The following is a 24,269-nucleotide window of genomic DNA, read 5'->3' on the forward strand; positions in this document are numbered from 1 at the left end:
TTTCCCATCTCTAAAATAACCACCTCTACATCACACAACTCAGTGAGAAAATGCCTGCAAAGCCCCTGGCCCAGCCCTTGCTGCACAGAAGATGCACAAACATCAGCTTGCCGCTCCCCTTTCTCCTTCCCCCAACCTTCTTTCGCTGCCATTTTTTGAGGGATTTAAAGGCACAACACCGTGGCTTCCCTGGGAAAAAGAAGCTGAATGTGGACATAGTAGCCAAAGTAGTCCTGGGTGGGTATTTGGGGACAAACTGTCAGTTTCCTGTGAGCTCCTGGTGAGATCAAAGAGGTTAAGAGGGTTCTCAAGTAGGAGAGGCTGGGAAGGTTGTAAATGGCAGTAAGCGAGCCCTCACCGAGCTACCGCTGACTTCCCTGCACGCATCGTGGGGCTATTGAATGTCACAGAGCCTGTTTCCCTGGGCCGTAGACTTGCCTGCAGCGGCCCTTCAACCGAAATGCAACTCCCTTTGGACGTGTGTTCCCCACACTCACGTCTGCCACTCCCCACTGGCCTCCCCACCATGGTCTCAGTCGGCCACACTTGGCATCCAAGAAAGAATCATCGCTGGGCTTCCAGCAGTCACACCCACAGCCGGGTGAATAAGCCAGGAAACCCGCACATAACCTCGAAGTGCCTAAAGGAGCTGTGTTTTGCAGTAGTTGATCAGAGCCAAGAAGATAGCGTGGAAGCCTATAGTCCTCCTTGTGAGAGGAGGGAGAACAGAGGCGTTGTGGGGTTGGAGGTCCCTGCCTTTCAGTAAACGTGTCCGTGCTTTCTATGTGCTGGGGGTGGGAGATACCCTGATGGGCCGCGCGCAGACGGGACAGAGGCGGGGGCACAAGTCACCAGCACACTAGGTGACAGCCCAGAGGAGAAAGGCGTTGATTCTGCCTGATTCTGCCCAGTGGGCAGAGGCGGGAGGCTTCATGCAGGGAAACAGCATTCCAGCAGGACTGTGAAGGGTGGGCAGGTCCAGGAATTACTCTCACTTCAGCCAGAAAATCCTGTGAAGCAGGGTTTAACAGCCCCGAGACAAAGAGTAATGCAAAGAGAGTGGACATTTCCCCATCATCCCCAACGGGATATTTTAGATTAAGTAATGGCCCATCCTTGCCTTGGACAGAAGAAGACACCTCCACTCCTGGGAAACTGTCGCCCTCTGTTTTCTTTAAATCATCACTAAAATTCCTATCTGTGGAATGGTGGGATTGCCCAAAGAGTTGGATGTCCTCTTTCCGTCCTGTTCTGGCAAATCTCCCTGTCCTCTGCGGTCACTGAGCTAGGGGTGCTTCAGACTAAAAGCCCATCACTAAGCAGATTTTTAAGGGTTTCATATACAGCAGGCCAAAGCTAGTGCAAGGTCCGACCCTCCCACCGCTCGGGTTCTGATACCATTTGAGAAAAGCTGGCGAAAGCCAAGGGGTCATGACAACCCCCAGTCCCCTCCCCACCCCCACCCCCAAGGCGTTCTCCTCTGTTCCTGAGCTGAGCTCTCGCACCTGGGTGTTTATTTTCACACGTAGTCACACGGTGCTTGCACTGGTGTGCTGGTTTTGACAGTCCTCTCCTGCTGTGGGAAGCCCTGTCTGGGTTCTGGGTTGTGGATTCCGTCCTCCCCACCCAGCTGAGTGTTAAATCATTTCTGAGGGAGCATTCTGAGTGCCTGGAAGTTACTGTAATTAGCAAAAAAATGGTGTGTTCATCTTTCTTCGTGACCCACAGAGAAAGAATCCTCCTGTGAACAGAATCCGCTTCAGATCTCCAGCTGGAGAGGCTGGGAATTGAGCTGCCGCAGTAAACAGCTGACATAACAGAAGCAGCAATGATCCCCCATTAAATGTCTTTCAGCCGATAGGGGCTCCCAGGATAATTGACTTTCCAGCAGGAATTACTGGCTCAAACAAAATCACTGGGCATTAGGGCAACCTCCTGCATCCTTTGAAAGGGGGACTGTAACTCTGTCTGGTTTTGCTGACCTGACAGGCATAATTCATCTTGATTATTCATTGTGCTAGTTGCCACCAGATGACACCAGATTTCTGTTGACTGTAATTACAATGTGGGGATGAATCTTAGCTTTTTTTCTTTTTTTTTTCTCCTGCTTGGTTATTGGCCTCCCTGAGCTGAAGAGCTGTAGGGAGATCTCTTAACGTCTGCCTGGGGAGATGATGAGTGCACAGTCAGATAGCATTTACTGAGCACTTCCTTACACACATCTTTTACGAGATAAGCAGGGAAACAATTTGGTGTAGCCTGTTTCATTTCAGCTGACAGAGTGTCAGTTCTTCTTGGTTATACTTACCTCCCTGTGTACTAAATTGCTGCTATCAGAAAATGGGTCTGCATCTCAGAGCCCTCTTTGAGTAGGGGAAGCAAAGTATGGTCCCAAAATATAACTGAATAATAATAACCTCCTGCTTTCAGGCAAGCTTGATTAGAGGAGGAGATAGGAAAGAAGGGAATTAGACTAGGCTTTTGTATTATTGACAAGGTTTTACAACCCGATCCCTGAGCAGTCCAAAGAAAGTCCTCCCAAAAACCTCTGCTCCCCATCCCCAGATGCCCCTCCCCAGCCATTTGCACACCCCAGTGCTTGCACATGCACATGTAGTCCTGGAGGAGAAGTGAGAGAGTGACAGGCTCCGTGCATCTGGTCCCATCCACCAGGTCCTCCGCTGACCAGCATGGCAGAAGTAAATAGCAGACTTCTGCTGTGACATTTCATATTCCCCACTAGTGGAGGGCCTTTTTGACTCTTCTGTACGGTAGATGTGTGTATTTTTAGAAGAGGTGCTTAATTGATTAAAATAGCCAGTTATTGCCTTTTAGCAATGTTATAGTTCATCAAGCATTCACCGGGGCCTATTAAGTGCCGGGCAGTGTGCTGTATGCTGGGGGTACAAAGATGGATGAGACCCTTTCCTCTCAAGGAGCTTACAGTGTGGTGAGGATGATAGATAATTCCAAGATACGTTAAATTCCAAACTTAAAATGTACAGAGATTGCTTCCGGAGTACTTAGCGCAGCCACAAGTGAGCGGAAGGCTTCCCCCAGAAGATGTTGCCTAATCCGAGGAGTTAAGAGTTACCCAACTGAATAAAGGCAGGAAGCAGGTCCCAAGAACATAAACAAAGGCATATTTGCCATTTCCTCCTATTGGGCTGAGTGGTGTTGGTTTAACCTAATCAATTAAATTAGGATTAGGTTTTCGTTATTTCTCTGATGGAAATGCATTTTACCCTAGTGGCACAGTCTCTGTACCTTGGGAATAATATCAAGCTCTGAGGACCCTCCTATCACTAGACTTACAGCTTCTAGTGGGGAGGCTTGGTCGAGACCAGGACTTCAGGACCTGTGTCCTGCTCCCTGTGACCCTTTATCCTCCGCTTAGAGTGTTCATGAGGGAAGCTGGGCTAGGTGTCTTTAATAACATACCATATAACATACCGTATAGTATCTAAGCACGCCATAAAAATCATACAAATGCATAGACCATACAGAACCTGAAGAGAAGTGGTACAGCTCAGAGTGATGGCTTCTGGAAGATCAGCTAGGGATGAGCAGGTTCTCAGAAAGTCGGGCCTCTGTGTCCTTCTCTTTCAGGATTATCAAGGATAAGTAACACCCACCCTCTTCCAACAAATGGATGTGATTCTTCCACCTGACTCCCTCTTATTTTGGAACTGTAACTGAAAGCAAAAGATGTCCCTGTAGGAGTGGCAGAGGTGGTCAGCTGAGCAGTCTTTTATAGTCTAAGCCAGGATAGCACAGTTGCTGAGGGTTTTCGTCTTTGCCCTGAATGATTGCCTTGCCCTCTGCCACTCTGTCCTTTTCCCTTCTGAACTCTGTGCTTTGTTCCCCTTCAGAATGGTGGTTTGGCCTGGAATGATGATGCGGATGGAGGCCGGGGAAGAGAGATCTCTCGAGATTTTGCCAAGGTCTGTAATGTTTCCTTTGTGATAACGAAAGGGGCAGTTCTCCAGTGGGTTGTTGTATCTCATCCCCAAGGAATAAGGACAGGAGTGGCCTGTGAGTCACATCTGTAGTCAAACAGAGAGATGGTTGTGTATCTCTGGTGTGAGACTTTCTGCATTAGATGGAATTTTTCATTGTGTGTTTTTTTGTTGTTTTTTTTTTTCTGGGGGGACTGGGATTGCAGCTGTATGAACTGGACGGTGATCCGGAAAGGAAAGAGTTCCTGGATGACCTCTTCATCTTTATGCAGAAGAGGGGTGAGTGTGCAGTCTACGCAGTTTTTCAACTCAGTGAATATTAATTGAGTGCCTACTGTGTGCAAGTCACCGTTAGCCTTCCTCCGTGCAGAGTGCCAGCATCTTACTTAGCCCAGGAGAACAAGAGGCATTTCCTGCCAATCGGTTCTGGCCTTAGCAGAGTAATTGGCAGACAATGAGATCGAAATGGGCAGAGAGGGCCTTGGCAGAAAATGAATGGAATGATCCATCCAAACTTGGTCCTGCCTTATTTGTGATGCTCTCTTCTGATTAACTGGTCTCTGGAGGTATTTCGAATTCAAATGTACTTTTTCCTTAGCCTTCTAGCAACCTTAGACATCACTTAAACTAGTATGTGGGGTTTCCTTTTGGTGTACCTAGTCTTAAAGAGACTGAGAAAGGCCAATAAAAGAATAGAGGTCCCTCAGGATTTGCTGAGAGGGTCTGAAATGATCTGGGAAAAGGGAAGGCTAACTCTTTTTTCTTATCCATTGGCTCTTTGATTTTTTGCACGTACTGGCTTGGTTGGGCCGTTCCTGCAGTTTAGTTGTAGGTTGCGTGGGCATCTGCTTCATAATACACCTTCCCACTTCTCTGTCCATCTCTCCTTCTCATTCCCATCCCCCCTTCCCCAGCCATCTCCACTTTGGACCCTGGCGTGACTGAATCTTGAGCCCAGTGACTCAACTTCCTGGCTTTATATCCTGTCATAGCAATGGGTTCACCAGCCAGGTCAGCCCTCAGGAAGCATGGCCAGAAACCCAGCCTCTCTAGGAGAAGGTCCTCAGCAACCTGCATAGCTCCACCTTCATCACCTTCAGGACAAAGCCACACGAGAGAGCTCTTGCCTGGGACTCTGCTTATGTCTAATCATGCATTCCCGGGTTTCTGTGTCAGCTCCTTTATTGAGACATGGGACTGAAATCCTCCTCTTCACCTTAGGCTGAGCTATAATGGCAGCCCCCATCAGGTATGGGGGCTATTCTCTGTGAACTCTTTTCTCTCCCTCTTCCCCCCTTCCTCAACACACCCTTCCCTCTCTCCCCCTCCTTCCTCTTCCTTTACCTTCTAAAGCCTCATTGCTGTCCTAGTAGCATGCCCATTACTGCTGGTTTTTCTTACAAAGACAGTTGAAAGTTTTGAGTCTCGGTGTCCTCCCATCTCCAAGCCTCTCAAAGCAGTCTAAGCAGCCTAATTAGTTTACTCCTCCAACTGCTATCTGGAGCTGCATGTGTCAGTAAAAAACAAGAATATAATCCTGAAAGATAATGTGACTGGCAGCAATGAAACTCCCTGGTTGCCCTGAGAGCGAAAAATCCACTTAATACTTTGGTCTCCCTTCCAATTACCTTTTAATTATTTACACGCTCCACAAGCCCAGCTGGTGCAGACCCAGGAGCTGATCCCGTCTCAGAGGGGCTGCCATAGCAATATAGATTTTAATCAGCAGTGTGGCTCCACTGCCTTATTTTCTACTTTATTGTTTGTCTCCCTTCCCAGAAGGATTTTTTAAAGGAAAATGGAAGTTAGATCAGCCTAGCCAAGAGTGAATCTCGGAAATGATTTGTTTACTACTCTGTGTCCCCGCTAGAATAGGAGCTCCTTGAGGACAGCCACTTTATCATTTCTTTGTGTCCCCAGTCTAGCACAGGGCCAGACAGGAAGGTGCTCAAAAGGTGTTTGCCGTATGAGCAGTCCTATAGGTTTTCCTTACTCAGCAGGCCCTGCGCGGGGAGGCTGAGCTGCCCCCCTTTGATAGCCACCCTGTAATTGGAAGCCGGCAGCAAAAAGCAATGTGCGCTGCAAAGCCTTCCCCTCCACGGCGGCTGGGGACTGCCAGACTGCCATCGAGTAGTTTCTGAGCAGGAGTAAGTGACTCCCTTTGATCGCGTCAGTTCACGGTTATTCAGGCTGGACAAATCTTTTTTGTCCTCAGCACTTAAAACGTGAGGTATTTCACTGTTTGCTGGCATCACCCATAGAAACAGGAGTCCATTTTGCTACTTGTTAGTTACCTGAATACAAGGTTTCTCAGCCTCAGCATATTTACTTAGGGGACTGGACAGTCCTTTGTGGTAGGGGGCACCCCCCCAGTCATGATAACCAAAAATATCTCTAGACAATGTAAACGTCCCCTGTGGGACAAAAGCACATTCCCCCACCGCACCCCCCGTTGAGAACCACTACTATAGAAGGATGGGAAAGAGGGTGAAGGTCTAAAATTTCCTTTGCAGAGAAATTCTTTCTGGAAATCATCTTACCTCCACTCAGGTAGCAGGACCTGAGGGCGGCGGGGGCCTGTGCCGAGCAATATCACAAGGGCCCCTCCCGCGGCTGAGTGCTCAAGGAGTGGGTGCTGGGACCCTTTCCCAGGCTGGGGTTCAGGGGAGGCCTCTGAGAATAGCTGCACCTCCCCCGGATAGGAGGTAACAGGAGTGGAGGACCCACACAGGCGGAGGCAGAAGCGTGTGACCCCATGACCCGGGCACAGCCGGCACCCCACCGACCAAGAAGTTAGCACTCTGGTCTATGCACGTAGAACATGGGGAGTGTCACCAGAGCTGGGCCTTCAGGAAGCTTGCTGTGGCAAGCGGGGGGGGGGCACAGAGGCAGGGTGGAGGTGGTTCCCTTTAAACTCATGGTGATCTCCTCCCTGGAAAACTCGCATCTGATCCTCTAACCTAGCGGGGGCGCCTCAGGAGGGCTGCGAGCAGATCAGAGTTTTACTCATGTGAAGCTTGCTGTCTTTGCTCTTCACACAGTGGTGAGACCGAGGGCCCCCTGGACATTTGTGACTGATTCATCACTCCCAAATCGGAGTGTCTGGGGCACTCAGGAGCCAGATATCATTAGTTGGGTCTGAGGAAAAGCCTCAGAGACGCCGGCAGCAGGCCAGCGATCCTCCTCCAGAGCTAACGGGAAGGAGAAACGTAGGATTCACAGGAGCCACTGAAAACGGCCTGAGTTTCATAGGCCTGGTGACTCCCCCCTGGGCCGGGAGTGGGGGCAGGCAGCTTTGATACTGCAGGCTGCACCGCAGAGGACGGGGACAGGGCTCTGAGGGAGGCAGCGGCCAGCAGGCTGCCCCAGTGAGCGCAGCTGCAGGTGATAAAACGGCTGTCCAGTGGGAGAGGGGCCAGGCCATAACTGCTGCTTTGTGCAGGGTCTCCTTCGCTTGTTAACATGTTTGAGTGAATTGACTGCAACAGATGGGCCTTTCAGCTCCAGGCACCTTGGTTTCTGGGCCAGACCAGGGTGACTTGCACCCCGTTGACCCCTCCCCCACCAGCAGAGCAAGCTGCCCTAGAAGGAGCCTGAGAAGAGACCCAGGCAGGGGAAAGAGCTGTAGGCTGAGTGCCAAGCCAGGCTCACATCCGCCCCCCACCCATCTCCATGAGCTAGAGCAAATCCTTCTCCTTCTGGGGGCCACAGTTTCTGTATATGTAAAATGAGAGGGTTCAGTTAGAGTTAATCTGGAAGTTTCTTCCAAGTTCTATGTTCTGTATTACGTCTATGACTGTCTTTTGAGCTCCCAACACATAATGAGCCACCCTGAGTGACCAAAAAAAGAAGAAAAGCCCCTTTAGCAATTTTCTATCAAAACGGTTGTGTTTTGACCCCCAAGACCAAGTGCTTCTCCCCTTTCCTTACCTAAGCCAAATTGAAGTCAACAAGTTGCCTTTGCTTCTGCTGCCCCACCAGTGTTTCTCTAGAAAGATTGGTTAGATTTCAGAGTTCCGATGCCCCTTCTTGCTTACCTTTGGCTGCATGCACACGCACGCACATGTGTGTGTAGAAAATACACACACGTTTCTTTGCCAGAAATAAAGCGAAACTATTGTAAATAAAATTCTCTGGCTAATTAAATTGACTGTGGGTGGTTTCTGAGATATCATTCTGTGATAGATATTCCAGGGGGAAATCTAAGTAGGCCAGAGGGGAACTAATTTGGAAGTCTGATAAGCAGAGGCTTATAAACAACTCCATTCTTCATCAGTGAGGAAGAAAAGCTTGTTTTCTTGTTCCCTAGGCCGTGAAACAGAAAGAATCGATTTTGCTGTTATTTTTATTATCCCGTGTACTTTATAGAACCCTTTCAACCCATTTTCTGATCTCCTCCCCACAGCTCCAGCTCTAAGGGGTAGAGCTAGAGCAAAGGTCACCAGGTTAAGGGACTTGCCTAGGCCACAGAGCCAATTTAGCATTTGTCCCCTGACTCCTGGGCCAGTGCTCTTTCCCTCTCCTGCACTTGAAAACTTGGTCCCTAGTACCAGCAGCTCCATCGCTTCCTGTTCGGGCAATGGGCAGGCCTTGTCTCTCCTTCAGCCTTCTGAGCCCCACAGAGAATGCTGGTCCGCCTCCATGGTGGGGTGTCCGGTAGGGTCTGACAGCATCTAGCCGATTAACTCAGAGGTAGAACTATTCGTGTAAGAGGAGTCTTCACCTCAGGGTAAGGCCTATCTCTCAGGGAAGGGCAGATGTGACAGTTCACAGTAGCACAGAGGCTGCCATCTGTCAGGGCAGGATGGGGTGGAGGTGCAGGGCATAGGAGGCGGAAGTTCTGACACATCGTGCACGCACCCAGAGCACCCTCTCCCTGCCCCAGCTGGACACACCAGGTAAATGAACTGCTTAGTCACACAGAGGACAAGTTTTGTCAAGACCTCACCCAGAGAACTGCCCTCCTTCCCCCACTAGTTCTGTTCAAGGCTGCAAACTGACCTTGGTTTTCCCAAATGGATTGTTGAATCTGGTTTTGATGTGTATATACAAAGAATTTACTGTGGGAAAAGGGTTTGGTCTGCCTCAAAGTGCAATTTGAGTGTTTTTCCTTCTGTTGTGTGCTTATCTATCCATCTCAGGCAAGGAAATGTTCATGACATATATTGCTTTGCCTTTTGGTGGAGGCAGTTTCTCATATATTCTTTTTATCTTGAAGTAAATGGTCTGTGCCATGGACACTCTTCCTGATCGACTAAAATATGTTGTCTTTGTCAGATGAAATAGGCTTTGGGGCTTCATTTTCTAACTTTATCCCCAAATGAAAGTCTAAAATGCAAATCTTTGTCTCTCAGCCTTTGTCTGAGGCCAAATCTTTTTCTCTCCTCAGGTGTTTCAACTACTACTGATAAACCGCTTTTTTCTTTTTTCCACTTGTAATAGTCATTTAATGCCCTATATCTACTAGTTATCCATAATAACGGGAAGGGATCCTGGTTTTTGGAAGGCATGATTAATTTGAAGAGCCCAATTTTGTCATTAAATTTAGCCCCCTCCACTTCAATTTTTTTTTTTTAAGATTTTATTTATTTATTTATTTGAGAGAGAAAGAGAACACGAGCTGGGGAGATGGGGAAATGGGCAGAGGGAGAGGGAGAAGCAGACTCCTCACTGAGCAGGGAGCCCAACATGGGGCTCAATCCCAGGACCCCGGGATCACAACCTGAGCCAAAGGCAGACATTTAACCGACTGAGCCACCCAGGCGTGCCCCCCACCTCCTCAAATCTTTTTTTTTTTTTTAAAGATCTTATTTATTCATTTGAGAGAGAGAATGAGAGAGAGAGCATGAGAGGGGTGAGGGCCAGAGGGAGAAGCAGACTCCCTGCTGAGCAGGGAGCCCGATGCGGGACTCGATCCCGGGACTCCAGGACCATGACCTGAGCCAAAGGCAGTTGCTTAACCAACTGAGCCACCCAGGTGCCCACCTCCTCAAATCTTTTATTGATACTTTTAGCACTTGGTAAAATGGAGTTGATAGTTTTGCCGTCTTTGTTCCAGGTGAACTAATACTTAGTACCTCATCCAAGGGTTGGTGCAGGAAAAGTATAAAGCAGGGGTTTGGTCACACTTACACTTGAGAAGCTAGTGCCACGGATTAACAATGAAAGACAGCCATGCAGTCCCCAGGCCAAAAGGCCCTTGAGTTGTTGGGCCTTTCCCCAGCCAACTTTCTGCCCCCTCTCCTGGAAACACCAGTCAGGTCTGTTGATCAGCAGCAGTCAAAGCAGAGAAGACCCAGTGGTTCGCCTCCTTCTAACTCCTTGGCCAACTTCTCTGAACAGAGTTTTTGAGAAAGGAGACAGCACAGCCCTAACCTTCATTTGATTATTAGCCATAGGAAAAGACAGCATTAAACACTGACCTTCACCTAAAGCAATTAGTCTGAGCTAGAGTACCAAAAAGAGTGAGGAATTTAAAGTGAACCTCTCAGGTTGGCTGCTAGGAGTATAAATGGGCACAAGCACTTTGGAAATGTACTTGGTAGGATTTACTACAGCTAAACATAGGCCGACCCTGTTACTCAGTAACTCCACTCCTAGGCGTATACCCAACAGAAATGAATGCTGCGTTCACTGAATGACATCTCCAGGGTCTTCAGAGCAGTACCATTCGTTAGAGCCCCAAACTGGAAAGAACCCCAGCGTCCATCAGCGGTGGAATGGACAAACGGTGGCACAGTCCTGTAGTGGAATTCCACACGCAACAAAAAGGAATGAACTGCTGTACACACGGGAGGGCTCTCACAGACCTAATGTTGAACAAAAGAAGCCAGACATGAGAGAGTAGATATGACATAGTTACACGTATACAAAGTTGAAGAAAATCACCTGCGGACAAACGGGTCAGGATAATGGCTGCCTCCTGGGAGGGAAGAGGTGGGGGATGCATATTGGTTGGGAAGGGGCACGAGAATTTCCTGCGGCCCTGGAAGCATTCTGTATTTTGATCTGAGGAGTGGTTACAGGAGTGTACACAGAAGTAAAACTCCAGTGAGCTGTATCCTTCAGCTTAGTGCGCTATAGAATGTATCTGTTAGACCTGCTCACTGGGACATCAGAGGTGGAAGGCTTCGAGACACCTGTCAGTGCAAAATGGCAATATTTGTCCATCTTGCCTCTGCTCTGCTTTGTGGAACAGTCGGCTGCACATTGTGCTGCACGCTGCCAGACGCGGCTGCCCCGTTTCCTAGGGTGAAGTATTTTCTACGTAAACAAGTTAGGAGGGAAATCAGTCATTTCTCTGCCTGTTTCTGGGCAGCAGGACCAGAGCAGGGTAAGAATTAATATGCAGAGGAATGGACAGGAAGCCTGTCTGCCTGTGCACATTCCCTGCTTCACATGGGTCTTAACTCTACTAGGCTCTCCGCTCGGCCGCCCAGCTCTCTTGACAGGCAATGGAAATGATTAATGATCTTTTTTAAAGCCAGGAAAAAGTAGCGAGGGTCCTTGGCAGGGCTGTGTCCTGGGTCCTGGACCCTCACCCCTGATCAGTGGGCAGGAAGGCAGCCATGTGACTCTGTCTGGGGTCCCTGCCCCCAATTGCATCTGGTCATCATTGAAGTGGGCCCATTCTCTGCGGTGGGGAGGAAGTCGCCCTCCCTCCCACACTCCTGCCATCTCCCATATTTGTCTCCAGTGCCCAAGGAGGCCATCTCCTCCGTCTGCCCTCACCCCTACCCCTAGCTCTATCTCCACAGTCTGAGTGGCAGGAAGGAGAGCAAAGTGCCAGGGAGCAGGACTTTTTTTTGTTTGGCTCCATCTGGCTGGAAGCTCCTGATGACAGCTTTGGCCTTGCGAGTGCCCGTGCCCAGCAGCATTCCCACCACCCAAGGGTTAAAGCCCCAGGAGCCCCACAGCCTCGCTGGGTCCCTGGCCCTCATAAAAGCCTTTTCTACGCTGTCCCTTGGGCTGCCTCAGGCTCCCTGGCTGAAATCTGATAAGGGCCCTCTTTGTTGGAACTGTCAGTCTCTTTTATTGAGGAGGGAACTGGAGACCAGCGGCATTTCTTGGGGTACAGATAAGGCCCTGGATTCCTGTCAGAAGGAGCATGATTAATTACCCTCAATCCTAGCTCCTGCTTTGATAGCAGTGACTGACAGTACACAGGCTTCCCCGTCAGGTACTCACACCCCCTCTGGGAGGCGTGATGGGGGCGGAGATTCGGCCTCCTGCAGGGCCAACACCAGTGACCCACAGAGCGCTCTCTGAAGTGGCTGCTTGCTTCCTTCCTGGTTCTTAGCAGGTTGCTTTTGCATTTATTGTGGACAGAGACCTGTCACCTCTCAGATGAAGAGCCTCCTTAGAGGAAGATCTAATCCAGCCCAGAGAGCAGGCCAGAGACACCCCTCTTCCCCTCAAGGTTGAGGAAAGAACGAATGTTGTGGTCTGTGGCCACACAGGGACCTTCCTAGGAGAAGTTCCTAAACCACCATCTCAAGGTCACTTGGCAACATTATTCCATAATTCAGGCAAGCTCCTAAAACCAAGCCACCCTCCCTTCGGTAATAATCACGACTATCAATTTTTGTTTTAAGTTTTTATTCATAGACTCATGGGACTGAAAGTCATCTAATCCAAATTCCTCATTTCACAGATGGAGAAACTGAGACCTGAATATGTCCAATCCTCATCCCCACCCCCCAGTATGATATATTGGTTCTCGTTCAGAAGGTAAACTCAGCTAAAAGGCCTTCTCCCCCTCTCTCTTCATAGCTGAGTCTCCTTGGGACAAGGGAGATGGGTGCCAGGTCCATTAGAGCAGACTGTAGAGACAGACCAGCCTGAGGATCCAGCCTCTTTCTTGGTTGTCAGAAGAATGGAAGCCAGGACAGGTTTTGTGTCTGGATTGTCTGGATAACGTTGAGAAAACCATACCGTCATTTCGAGCTGGCACTCAGAATAGTCTCAGCTTTGTTTCTGACAGCACCCGGGGGCCTCCTGCCCTGGGAGCTATTTTTAGCAGTTTCACAGAGGGCCAGACTCTGGGAAGAACGTGCCCAGTCTCCTTATCCATTGATCTCTGAACCAGGGTGCCTGGCTGGACCACAGAGCAGGACTGTGGGGCCCACCACCTGGTGCCAGTGCACCCCAGACCTGTGGTTTCTCCCCAGAGGGGCTGGGAAGAAGTCACTTTTTGGTTAGATTTACAGTCTTGACTTCAAATGCCACTTTCCCCTTCCTTGTCCTAGCTCCCATACCTACCTCTATTTCCCCCGCCCTGAGCAGTTCTCAGCCTCATGCATTCACACTCCACGACTATAAAAAGGCGCATTTTTCATGAGATTTCTACAACTATAACATCGTTACCTTTCAAAAAAGCCACCTCAAATAACTAGACAGTGCAGTGACTACTCAGAGTAAATGTATAATTCCTCTCTAGGGGGTTGTTTCCAGAAGCAGTGTGAGCCACACCTGAGAACCTCTATGGTTTATGACTACACCTCATCTTCAAATAAAATCAGTGTAAACGGCCTGGTCACTTCGTATTCTCCTGGCTTGCCTCCATGAACGACCATTTCTAAACGTAAAATACACCCTTTATGTTTGAAGGTTTACCACCATTGGAGATTCTAATGAAAATAATGCCAACTCAGAAGGCCATTTGCAAATGGATTTCCAAAACCGCAGGGTAGCTGGTTCCCCAAGGTGACTGTTCTGGAAGACATCACTGCATCGGCTGGGCAAGCCCCCTGCCTGATCTTACACACTCAGCCGCGCCCATCTGTGTATGGCACAGACCCAGCTATAGTTCACTCTTTAACCCCTGCTTCCTCATCCCTTCGACCCCACTGAGTGCAGTCATAGATTCTTTACCTTCTCCAACCCCCCTGGCTCTCCATCTGTTCTGCTGCTGCTTGTCCACTTTGCGTGGGACGTGGACACAAAGAGCTTATGCACCCTGGGCCTCCATTCCCAGGCTGTTTACTAAGGGTCGTGACCCTAATGAACCTGCTGGGACCTGAGAGGAGAAGGTGACTTCTGCTCAGGGCTGTCAGCATCAGACACGTGATGCTGGTGACAGGGCTGGCGGGCATACCACAAGCATGACAGAAATGCGTCAGAGGGTCCCAGTTGGGCAACCCATAGCTGGTTGCTTTGACTGTGAGAAACCTTTTTTTCCCCCCATCTGCACGACAGTTTAATCTGTTAAACACTATAATTCTTAAGGGCATGGTGAGGGGGAAGCAGTCTCTCTCTGCCTTCACAGAGCTTACAATCCTCCTAGGATGCCAGGTGAATGTACGTAAAACGATTAGAGACTACCTGCTGAGCTTGTAGGGCTTGTAATAGGAATTCTGAGAGAGAAGAAATCCCCCTGAACTGGGATAGTTAGAAGATTCTTCCTGAAGGCCAATGTGTAGAGGATTTGAGCAGAGGCAGGTCACGTTAGGCTTGATGAGGGAAAGCACAAAGCAGAGAGTAGAGTAGAAATGAGCCTGGTCTGGGGAGGGTCATGAGGAGACCCAGCTAAAGAGTGAGAGAGTGCGTCGTCGGGATGTTTGAAATACTTCCCAGGCAATCTTTTAAGGGGTGTGGGGGACCCGGGTGATGAGACTGGGCAGGCGTCAGGGTCTGTGGTGTGGAACAAGGACGCGAGCATCGTGGTGGCCACAGTGCGCAGGTGGAGCGCGTGGGTAAGAGGCCGCCGTGGGCGGAAAGGAAGATACGTCTGAGAGGCGCCTCCAAGGAAGAATCAGTGGAGCCTCCTAACCACCTCACGGTGGGCGATGGGGAACGAAGAGGGGCCAGTGCTGCCTGAGATCTCAGAGGACAATGGTGTTGCTGGAAGAAGAGGAAGTGGTGAGAAAGGAGGGGCTGGCTTTGGGGATAACGGTGAGCTCAGTGTGAACATTCTGACTTGGAAGTGAACAGGTCACCGTGGAGATGTCCTAGAAGCTTCTGGAAATGTGAGGGGACCTTGAGAGTGGTCCTTCCAGAGTCTCCACGTGATGCCATGAGGATGCAAACTGGCCTGGACCATGAGTGTGCTCGGGCAGACAGGCCTCCAGAAGGAGGTGGACCTTGGCCCTGGTCCTACCAGGAGACCAGTTCTGCCAGACCAGGCTCTTGTGCTTATGTCAGGAATCAGATTTATTGTCCAGAGCAGCACAGAGAGAAAAAGTTAACCAACACAAGCTGCATGTCTTGGCAGGGTACCCACAGTCCTCTGCTATTTTTACCTGTGTATCTTTGGATCTAACACTATGACCCCTTTGTGTTTGACCCTCCGAGGACCAGCTGACCAAGACGGAGTTCTCGAAGACCTCATGCCCCCTCCTCACACCGCTGCCACACAGCACCCCCCCCCCCATGTTCATGCTGCTTGCTCTTCATGGGACCCTTTGCTCCATTCTCTTGCTTGAATTACCCTGTGAAAGAGTTGTTGAGGCCAGCATTTCAGGGCTGGGAAGAAAATGCCATTCCTTGAGGGGAAAGAAGCAGGAGGAGCTGAAACAAACAGCACTGCTCGAAAATCAGGCTGGCTCACCGCCCACCAGGCAGTCAGCGAGACCTCGGCAAGACTGGGCGGCAGGAGGGGGCCGAGGCAGAGGAGAGCAGCCTGTGTACAGTAAAAGGAGTTTGCCATCAAAAGGCAACAAGTCTCATACCCTGCCCCGGACGGTGACCCTTCCCTGTGGAATTCTCCCCTCTGACCTCCAGATCATTAATCCTGAGGCTGCCAAATGACAGTCATCCATCACGCCTCCTGCCGAGCATCCCAGCGGCCTGTGGAAGGACCCTGGGCCCGCCCTCCCTGCCGTCCCCTGGTGCTCATTAGTGGGCCTTCCTGCCTGGTGCCAGGCTTCCTAATCAAGTCCCTGCTCCTCTCACTTCCCTTCGGGGCCAGTGGCGGAAGCTGCTCTGACCCTCCCTCTTTCAGAGGCCAGGGAGGGGTGGAGCGATTAGTGGGGAGAGAGTCGTTCAGTGGCTTTTCATCCCCCTGGAGACCTGTGTGTGTCCAGCAGCCCCTTTGACTCAGTGGGGACACAGGAGAGAAAACATCTCTCTGTCCTGCCGCAGGAGAGGAGGAAGCAGGCGGTACTGTTACAGAGTGCACCGGAGCCGTGCAGGTGGGTGGTGGAACCGCTCAAGTGGCTTCTGAAGGCCCCAGAGGGGTGTGAGTTGCCACATCATTAGGAAAGAATCTGGACTCATCCTGCTCGCCAAAAACAAAACAAAACAAAAACCCAACTTTGAGGCCACCTAGTGCAGCCCTCTTATTTACAGATGGGAAGACAGAGCCAGAGGCTCATGTTTTAAGCAAGACCACAAAGCCTCTGAGTCAGACCGGTCTTTCTGCTCATCCCAAGGAGAACTGGCAGCTAGTCTTGATAGCTTCCAGCTTTGGGAATTTGAGTCAGATTAAAGCAGATTCATGAACATATTTCCAACTCTGCAAAAGCTGGGCACATGCATATGTCTTCTTTCTCTGCTTGATGACACAACCCTCTGTTTCTCTATTTGGACAATCACAGGGACCCCCATCAACCGAATCCCCATCATGGCCAAGCAGATCCTGGACCTGTATATGCTGTATAAGCTGGTGACAGAGAAGGGGGGCCTGGTAGAGATCATCAACAAGAAGATCTGGCGGGAGATCACCAAAGGCCTGAACCTGCCCACATCAATCACCAGCGCCGCCTTTACCCTGAGGACCCAGTGAGTGGCCGGGGCCTTAGGGAAAGGAAGCTGAGGCTGGGAGAAAGGGGATGTTTTAACCTAGAGGAGAGGAAGGAAGGAAATTCCACAGTACAGTGGGCAAGATGGGAGGAATTCCCAATGCAGCCAGGAGCTTTCTGAGATGAATCCCTTTCTACACCTAAGTGATCATGAGAGCCACCATTTCCCAAGTGTCTGCCTAGGCTACTTTGCCATTCTGTTTCTTTCAGACCTCACCATCAACCCTGTGAGGTAGGTGCTGTCTCATTCTTCAGGAAACAGAAACTGAGTCTCAGAGGTTCAGTGGTTTGATCAAGGCCATACCAGCTAGTAGTAGTAGAGCTGAGATTCACCCCTGGGCTTCTGGCCCCGTAGCCACTCTTTCCAGGACGTTATCTCCCACACGGCACCTCCACCCTAAGCCTAGCCCTTCCTACCCGACACTCTGCTTGCCCGGCAACAGAGGACCTGGGATTTGGGACCTATTTTTGTCATCATTTGAGTTAATTATGGGGGTCCTAGGAGCAGGGGAACCAAGAGTAGCATCAGAGAATGAGGGCTGAGGGGAATCTATTCGTTGGCACACACTAGTTGTTGCTCTCTGGAGAATATGGAATGAGCATCAGCGAGGCAGATGCTGAAAAGGAGAAGGGCTTTATCTTTGGAACTGTTCCAGCAGAAGTTGGGGACGGAGCTGTAATCAGTACAGCAGTCCTTCTCTCAAGGTTCTTGGGTAGAGAATTGCTTCTTGGGACATGTGATGCAAAGAGGGACAGGAAACAGTGCTCCTACCTGACCAGCCTGACTCAGAATGGTGAGGGCATCCAGGAGCCAGGAAGACATTGCAAAAACATTTCTAAATGGCACCTAAAACGGTGCCAAAACAAACATGAAACATGAGTGATGATGTTCTTTATTTCTCTTAAGGAACGGTGCCTCCATTTGGAGCAGAGTTTGGTACAGTGTTGAGTAGCAGCTAGAGGGGCCTGGGGCAGGGCATCTGGCCACCCTGGACCTTTCTCTTCTGCCAAGTGATCCTGTGTCCCAGAGGCCTGTCCCACAGAGACCCATAAACTTAAACTGGGTGGCCTCTGGTACCGTTCTGGACTATTCTCCTCCTTTCCTTCCTTCCCTCCAGGTACATGAAGTATCTCTATGCCTATGAGTGTGAGAAGAAAGCCTTGAGCTCCCCGGCCGAGCTCCAGGCCGCCATCGACGGCAACCGGAGGGAGGGCCGGCGGCCCAGCTACAGCTCCTCCCTCCTGGGCTACTCGCCTGCTGCCGCCACCGCCGGGGCCCCTGCCCTTCTCTCCCCACCCAAGATCCGCTTCCCCATCCTCGGGCTGGGCTCCAGCAGTGGCGCCAATGCCAGCAGCCCTCGGGTACCCCCCGCAGCCACTCTCAGGAAAGGTCTGTAGGGCCCCACGGGGAGGAGGGTGGGCAGGGCGGGAGTGGCAGAGCCCACTGTCAGGTGCGGGGCAGGGGATCGTGAATCAGTCCAGCACTTGTGCCTTTGCCAGGTGATGGCGTCCCGGTGACGACAGTGCCCGTGCCAAATCGCCTGGCCGTGCCCGTGGCCTTGGCAGGCCAGCAGGCCGGTACCCGGACGGCCGCGCTGGAACAGCTGCGGGAGCGGCTGGAGTCAGGGGAGCCCCCCGAGAAGAAGGCGTCCAGGCTGTCGGAGGAGGAGCAGCGCCTGGTGCAGCAGGCCTTCCAGCGCAGCCTGTTCAGCGTGGCACGGCAGCTGCCCATGAAGATCAGGATCAACGGCAGGGGTGAGCGCCAGGCCCCGGGGCAGGGCCTCCCCTCCTGCTGGGTGCCGACCTGGGCTCCCCTCCAGGGCCCGTTGACATCCTGGGACTGGGGTTCACATCCCAGAACGGTCTCAAGGCCAGAAAGTCACATGGTGCTTCTGTGGCCACTGGGATCTCAGCTCACCAAGCTGACCAAAAATTGCCTTAGGCAGCGCCCTGTTCTCTGGCAAAAAAGAGGAGTCCAAGGAGGAGGGGCCAGAGGCCCTCAGGGACAGCTGCTGTGCTCCTCTTCCTCACCAGCCTTTTGATCTGTCTAAATGAAAGGGCTCAGCCTTCCCCCCAGCACCTCCCCGGATGTAGAGCTGGGCTCTGGGCTCTGGGCTCTGGGCGGAAGGCAGCCCCTCCATCCCCAAGCCTCCACGAGGGGCCTGAGTGCCTCAGGCCAGGCTGCCTGTGACCCTCCCGAACCAGGGGAAAAGAGGAAATACAAGTTTGGTAGCATCGTTGACATCCTTCCCTCCCCCTCCTCGTTTTTTCAGGTGCCCTGCCTTCTCCTCTCCTGAATCACACACTCCATGCCCCTTGTTCCCTCCTCCCCCTGCCCCCACACTTTCTTTGCGGTTCTTGCCCTTGACACTGTCGCAGAACAAACTTCAGCAAGCATGTGATGGGAAGAAGTCAGGTGTGAAGGGAGCTGTGCGTATTCGCAGGCAGCACTCCCTGCCCCCCTGTCCCCAGGTGAGGAGCAGAAGGACGCTGGCGGCAACAGCTCTGCTCTGTGCCCCTCTCAGGGCCGGTGCCCCTGGTCCTGCACAAGCCAGACACTAAGAGAAAAACAGCTCATCCGGAAGAATTCTTGGCTGCGTGGTGAAAGGGCGGAGTCTGGGCTGAGCCAGGCAGAGGCCCCGGGTACCAGCACCTGCAGCTTTCACAGATGGTCAGGTTGAAATGGGTCACAGGTGCCGGGCCACACACTGGGCAGGCAAACCCTCTCCTTGAGGACCCAGCCCGCTTAAGTGGAGGAGAAGGAAAGGCAGGTTCTCAGAGGTAGTGACTGGGTCTTCCTCATCTCCGGTTCCCCAGCCCGATGGGTCAGTAGGTGCTTAGTTAGGGTTGGCCGAGTCATGCTGAAAGTGTCGGTGCACAGCCAGGAGCCAGGGTCAGTGCTTTGCTGCCTGTGATCCCTTTCCTTGGACAACAGAGGAAGCGGGGGAAGTAAGTGGCTCAGCGGAAAATGGGGAAAGCAAGTGATAGGACATTGGCAAGTCTGGGTTCTCTTGCCAGACCTGACGCTCAGGAGAAGGTTGTACGGATGCTTTCTAGAAGTGGGAGGCCTTGGCCAGCTGTGGCCAGTCCAGGAGAGTGGGACAGTCTCCGAGAAGACATTGCAGTGCCGGGAGGCCTGACCAGGCCCGCTGTCTCCCTTGTCCCCAACAGAAGACAGATCAGAGGCCTCGGCTGCAGCGCTGAACCTGGCCACTGGCAGCATCGGGAGCATCAACATGTCTGTGGACATCGATGGCACCACCTATGCAGGTGAGGTTCTTGGAGCTCTGAGGGAGGTCCACAGCATGGCAGTCCTGGCTGGCCCTGCTTGTCACCCTCCCATCTGAACCCCCTTCCCAGGGGTGGCTTTCTTGCATGTAGTCTCAAGGTTCCAAAGGTTAAGTGGTTTTTCCGGCCAGAAGCTGAGGGTTGCTAACTGGATGACAGATCCCCCCAGCTTTGACAGAACGGTAGAAACCCTCCGTCTGACCCTTTTGGACCAATGGCTGGCTCGTTAATTACAACCGTCCTTTAGTGTGAAGCTACCCATGCCCTAAACATCATGTCATAAGCCACCTGTGACATACCGCTCTCCTCGGACCGGCTCAACCCCGCTCTCCCTAAACACCGCCTGTCATTCCCTTTCTTTAAAATGGATCAAGGACTGACTTGCAAGCAGAGGAATCTGAGTGCGGCAGAAGCAGCCCCTGTTTGTAGGATTTCGCCCAGTCCTTCACAGTTGTCCTCAGTCTGGTTGGGCAGTGGTTTGTTTGTTGGCTGGTTGGTTTAGCACCTCTACCGAGTCTTTCCAATTGCTGGAAACCAGCCCTTTCCCCACCCCCATTTCTTTGGTTTAGGTGTGAGTTTCGGCATGAGCCCAGCCAACTCTTACTAAGAGCAGCTTGATGAGTGGGGGCCGGAGAGCCCAGGCATGCTAGCCTCATGTTGGACAGAGGGCTTGGGAGGTGCCCGGTGGAGGGGCTTAAAGCTGCACATTCTGTCACACTGGGGGCATTTCCTCAGGGCCTGTTCTGTCCCTTTGAATGTTCCTGTTCTGGGGGCTGGGCCCCGTTGGGGCACCACACTGCAGGCCTCATGCTCTGGATCTCTGCTGGGCCACCAGCGGTGGGCATCAGGGTTGCATCCAGGGAAGGGACAGAGCTCCTGGAGGCAGCCTGCAGAGAAGCAGTGATGCCAAGTTGCCTGCCAGTCACCGCATGGCTGGTGCTTCGGAGGCCACATTCAGAAGTCTCTGCCTTACACCGGGGGCCCCTCGAGGAGACCAGGCGAGCCAGCAGGCAAGGCCTAGGTGCCCTTTGCCATCTGGTGGTGTTCGGTGGCCTAGGAGGCTTGGGGGCTGTGAGGGGGTCCACGGAGAAAGCAGGGAAGGAGGGGATCCGTGTCTGGAGCTGATAATCCTCTCCCTCTCTTGGGAGAAAGGAGGAGATCACACCTCCTTCTCTCAGAATGGGGAGCAGTCAGAAGAGAGGTGAAAGTTCCCCAGACCTCACCTGCCTCAGTCCCTGTCCCACCTGTGCCCTTTGTCAGTGGGTGTGCAAGTCGCGCAGGCCAGGAACCAGGAAATTGTTCCTGGAAGCCCGCAGAGCCGAGCGCACCCCGCTACTCTGCCCTCTCCCCCTCTCTTGCTGCCCGCACCGCCGCTACCCTGGTTTGGGCCTCTCCCCGCTGTTGGAGTGGCTTCCTTGCAGGCCTCCATCGCCCCTGTTCTCCCAGCCCCACGGAGAGCATTGTAAGACACCGATCTCATCTTGTCCCTCCCCGTAAAACCTCCAGGGGCGTCACCGTCAGCACAGTGCAGGGTAAGACGCGCCTCCTGAGAGGCACACAGGCCTCCCGTCTCTCCCGGCCCTGAGTGCACGCTGCTGGGCCCCCGCCGCGGCTCTGTCACAGCTCTGCCTGGCACGCCGGCCCTTCCTCCGGCTGCTCTTTCTGCGCGCCCAGGCCTGCTCTCTCCCCCGGAGCCTTTCCTGACCTGCTCGCCCTTGCCTTCTGACCTTCTCTTTGTTCCCACCACCCGCCGGAGAAGGGAGCGGCGCCCGCAGAGCCCTGGTTGTGTCTCCTCAAAAGCATGGTTTACCTCTGCCCCCTCACCGGCCCGTGAGCACCCGAAGGGGGAAGGTGTTGAGGGAAGGTGCTCGGGACTCGGGGCGGTGGCCAGCGCGGGGTGCGGAGGAGCGCAGCCCCGCGCTGGGTCAGGCAGCGCACGCTTGCGGGGACAGAGCACGCCTGCCCGTGTCTCCTCAGCTGCTCACACTCGCACCCCCCTCCCCCGCCAGGTGTGCTGTTTGCCCAGAAGCCCGTGGTCCACCTCATCGCGGGGCCCGCCCCCCAGAGCCTGGGTGGCAGCGCGAGCGGCAGCAGCAGCTCCCACTGCTCGCCGAGTCCTACCTCGTCCCGGGGCACCCCCAGCGCCGAGCCCTCCACCAGCTGGTCCCTCTGAGGGGCAGGACCCAGCTCCCCACGCCCCACTCTCCTGTCGAGAGTGGAGGAGGTTGATGCACAGAATTTACCTCATCTCACGGAGCCCATGTCAAACACCATTTGGCCAGATGTTGAGAGTTTGGACGTGTCCGTCTGTCCAGGCTCCGTTCAGGTCCTGCTGTACTCTGGGGACAGGGAGAGGCTGCAGGGGCAGGACAGGGCAGCGTTGTCCAATCAGGGATCGCCCTGGAGAACCGGGCGGGGTCTGCGGGCGTCCAGCTTCCTCCCGGGTTCCCAGGCCACCTCCTGTCCTGGGCACAGTGTGTCGACAATCTGTAAGCCAGCACAGGGCTGGAGGCCCTCCACAGCCCTTCCCCTTTAATTTATTGCCCTTCCCCTGCCTTCTGTCAGGACCCCAGGGTCACTGGCCACTTCCCCTGCTCAGTCCTCCAATCTTTAACTCCCACGTGGGGCTGCTAGGGGCCAAGACCATGCCTTCACGGCCTTTCTCTGCTGAGCATGGGATGGGGCCCTCCTAACCCGCCTTGACTACCATGTTTGGTTCCAGGGGTGTGGGTCCCTCAAATCCAAGTCTTGAAGCAGTCCTCAGGGCCCCATACTCCCCTTTTAGTGGTCCCAGGAAAAGGGGCACACGAGGGCAGTCCTCAAGTCCCAGGGCTTACCGGGTACCTGCTGAGGGAGAGGCAGAGCCTCAGGGGGCTGGCTGCCCAGGCAGGCCCTGGCACCCATTTCACACTGACCTTTTTCTGGCCCTCCCAGACCTCACGCCCTCACTCGCCCTTGTTGGCCAGCTCTCCCAAGAACAGCCCACTTGTCCCTTGGGCCCTCCCTTCTCATGGGGCTGCCTCAGCCCCGGCATCCCCAAACCTGCTGATGTCAGGTTCATTGAAATACCTCAGATTTGTAATTGTTGATGTTTGATTCTTCAGGAAGTATTTGCATCTCTGAAATCTTTTTTATATGCGTTTTGCTGACTTTTTTGTTTTTAATTTTTATTGTTGTTACTGTAGCACCAAAGAAATGAAAGCAGATCACCCCCAAAGCCGAGCAAACATTTGGTACCCCAGCCCCTCTGGCCCTTCGCTAAGACCCCAGTGAGGAGGCGGGGAGGCAGGCAGGAGAGATGACTCAGGGATCACAGTGGCGGGGGAAGCGGTGGAACGAGAGGCCCATGCTCATGAAGGTTGGGTCCTGAGACCACACGGTTCAGGAGATGGCCCCTGACCCATTTCCTGCCGGAGCAAGGCTTGTCGCACACCCCTCCCTGGCTCCCCAGGGTGGGGACAGAACGGTTGCCCTTCACTCAGCATTCCCATCTCAGGGTAGGGGCAGGCCAGAGAGGCTGAGCTGCCCCAGGGGATAAGGGGATGCTGTGAACTCCGTCCTCCTCTGGGACCCTGGGCTGGAGCAGGTTGCTCCCATGTTGGAAAGATGAGTGGTTGTCACACAGGGCTCCCCTCTCATTGAGTACGCCCTGCAGAGCTCATAGAACACCACCCACTGTGACATCATCAGGCTCTGATGGTGACAGGCCACATCGCTGGCGGGAGCCCTGGTGCGGCTAGCATTCGGCCCTGTCTATGAAAGGAAAAGGAAATCAAAAGCTTGAGCACAAAACAGCTACCTCAGCCTGGTAAGCTGCAGCTCTGCTGGACTTCATCTTCTCGCTCCCCTCCCCAGGCTTCCACACACTCGCTCTCACACACTCACACAGCCCCGTCCACTGGGGCCTGACCCTCTTCTGGCCTCAGGAGCCTTCCCACCTTACCCACCAGGTAAGCGCAGGTGGTGAGCAGAGAAGAGCGTCTGGGATCTGGTGCCAGGGAGGAGCCCAGTTGGCTGGCGCTGGGCCCACTTGAAAGTGTCACAACATTTGGCCAGTGTGTCTTTCTCAGGGGTTTGGTTACAAAGGATGGACTCTTCCCAGCCAGAGGACGCAGGGACAGTGCACTGTGGCTTTCTGGTCATTGGATCCTCTCCCCTTCCCCACGCAGCTTGAAAGCCCAAGAGAGGGGATGCCAGCAGGTGTCCCAGGAGTAGGGCCCCAGGCAAGAGAAGCTTTCCCTGAAGGGCACAGGGCAGGCTGTGGGCCAGGGCTGCTCTGGGC

General features: G+C 52.9%; 1 protein-coding gene across 6 annotated transcripts in view; it reads left to right on the forward strand.

Moving 5' to 3' along the window:
- Positions 1 to 24,269, forward strand: part of ARID3B (AT-rich interaction domain 3B) — a 65,846-nt gene that overhangs the window by 28,866 nt on the left and 12,711 nt on the right. For 3 of the 6 annotated variants that reach the window (XR_014148729.1, XM_081831389.1, XM_081831387.1), the window contains exons 4-9: positions 3,873 to 3,944; positions 4,166 to 4,238; positions 16,496 to 16,679; positions 17,818 to 18,089; positions 18,200 to 18,454; positions 19,871 to 19,969. Coding sequence is in view for 4 of the 6 variants with exons in the window: in XM_081831389.1 (XP_081687515.1) it covers positions 3,873 to 3,944; positions 4,166 to 4,238; positions 16,496 to 16,679; positions 17,818 to 18,089; positions 18,200 to 18,454; positions 19,871 to 19,969 (955 nt within the window). In the remaining 2 variants the exon portion in view is untranslated. Of the gene's footprint in view, positions 1 to 3,872; positions 3,945 to 4,165; positions 4,239 to 16,495; positions 16,680 to 17,817; positions 18,090 to 18,199; positions 18,455 to 19,870; positions 21,818 to 21,996; positions 23,261 to 24,269 lie in introns of those variants that run through there. The other 3 variants (XM_081831386.1, XM_081831388.1, XR_014148728.1) reach the window with 2 other exon arrangements.

This window comes from Leptonychotes weddellii, chromosome 9 (assembly GCF_054177405.1).
Source record: "Leptonychotes weddellii isolate Sample4059 chromosome 9, ASM5417740v2, whole genome shotgun sequence".
NCBI lineage: Eukaryota > Metazoa > Chordata > Mammalia > Carnivora > Phocidae > Leptonychotes > Leptonychotes weddellii.